This window comes from Trypanosoma cruzi, genomic scaffold, assembly GCF_000209065.1.
Source record: "Trypanosoma cruzi strain CL Brener 1047053517079 genomic scaffold, whole genome shotgun sequence".
NCBI classification, from domain to species: domain Eukaryota; phylum Euglenozoa; class Kinetoplastea; order Trypanosomatida; family Trypanosomatidae; genus Trypanosoma; species Trypanosoma cruzi.
This window is the reverse complement of record NW_001849199.1, coordinates 31,884-33,364: the sequence shown is the minus strand read 5'-3', so window position 1 is coordinate 33,364 and position 1,481 is coordinate 31,884. Positions and strand designations below refer to the sequence as shown.

The 1,481-nt window shown below is 49.8% G+C and overlaps 1 protein-coding gene across 1 annotated transcript, besides 3 other annotated features; it reads right to left on the bottom strand.

Annotated features, from left to right (window-relative positions):
* Nucleotides 1-1,481: a sequence feature (areas not merged during assembly with more than two copies in the genome that could not be assigned to a particular haplotype).
* Nucleotides 681-726: a sequence feature (T-rich).
* Nucleotides 742-770: a sequence feature (AT_rich).
* On the bottom strand, nucleotides 921-1,481 carry Tc00.1047053508855.10 (trans-sialidase, putative; the record flags this gene model as incomplete). Its single annotated transcript, XM_797239.1, has 1 exon — nucleotides 921-1,481. A coding segment is annotated over one exon (561 nt), but the record flags the coding sequence as incomplete, so codon positions are not given.

Below are 1,481 nucleotides of genomic sequence, written 5' to 3'. Positions count from 1 at the left end.
GCGACGGTCACGGAAGAAAAGCAGTACCCGCATGCAACTGCCGGCACAGAGCACTAAAGGACCATCCAGGTGCACTGCAGTACGCACACCGCGTGCGTGTGTTCGTGTGTGCCTGCAAGTACGCAAAGGAAGAGAGGAGTAAAACACGTGAAGCCACAAAACAAAAGAACACAGCAGAGAAGCAGGACAAAAAAAACACAAGAAGAAGACTGACGGGACCCAAGACGGCAATGCAGCCCAAGCGGTGGGAAATGACAGGAGATTTATTTCCCTTTTTTTTTTTCCAAAGGAGAACGCTCTTCGTGGAACCGTTATTTTCTCCCGCACACACAGAAGCACAAACAAATGAATCAAGCAAGCAGCTTTTCCGCAGAAAATCTTTTTTCTGGTGCTTCAAAGCGTTATGTCTGTTTTTTTTGTTGTCTCTTTTTTCTTTGTTTTCCTGCAGGAGATTTAGAAATAAGACATACTCGTCCCCGTCGCTTCAGCCCCCCGGCGTCCACGCGTCATTTATGTTCCACTGGGGACGCTCCGTGCGTCCCTTTTACTGTTGATGACAATTTCTTGTATTTTATTTTTCCACCGGCGCCACCGGCGTGGCAGGAAATGCCAAGAGCGTCGGTGGTCGGTGGACGGAAACAGTGAATAGACCCCGCCACCCCCCCAGAAGGCTCCACCACAAAATAAATAAATAAAGAAAGAAAATAAAATAAAAAATAAGGAAAACCGCGGCGCTGGCACAAAAATAAAAGTAAATAAAAATAAAAAAACGCTCAATAAAAATATATATATATTGTCTCGCACAAAAAAAAAAGAAGCATAAAATAAAATCAACAGCATCCACGTGATACGCCAAGTAATCCAGAGAGTGTGCGCGTAAAGATGCATGTGTTCCTGCTCGTGGCAATGGCCCCACTCTGTTACACTCCGTAAAGGGCCGCAAAGCCCCACAGCCCCAGCAGCAGCAGCCAAGGCATAGTCCCACGCATCGAGGTGTCGGGTCCACTTCCACTTGAGGAGGAGGCACTCCATTGTATGGTTCTTAGCTCGGCAGCAGTTAATATGCGCTTGTACAGCAAAACGTTCTTCACCTCCACGCTGCTGCCTCGGTCACCTTCGTCGCCCCCAAAGTAGAACTCCGAGAGTTGAATAAACCGCGTCTCAAGAGTTGGCATCGTCTCGGAGCTCGCCACCACAACGCCATCCAAGTACACGGAGCCTCTGTTGTCCCGCAGCATGATCGCCACCTGGTATTCTCTCCCCGGCTCCCACGTGCTGCTCGATGTCGTTGTATTGCCGTATAACGACACCTCCCACTTCCCCTCCGCGGTGCAAGACAGCCCAATAAACCCCCTGCGATTAGAATGCTCCAATTTCACACCCAGCAGAGGGACGCTGCCCGCCGGCACCCTCTCGATGACCGCCATCGCCACAAGGGAGAAGTTGTAATCCACAAAGGTGTACTGCCTGTTCAATTCCTC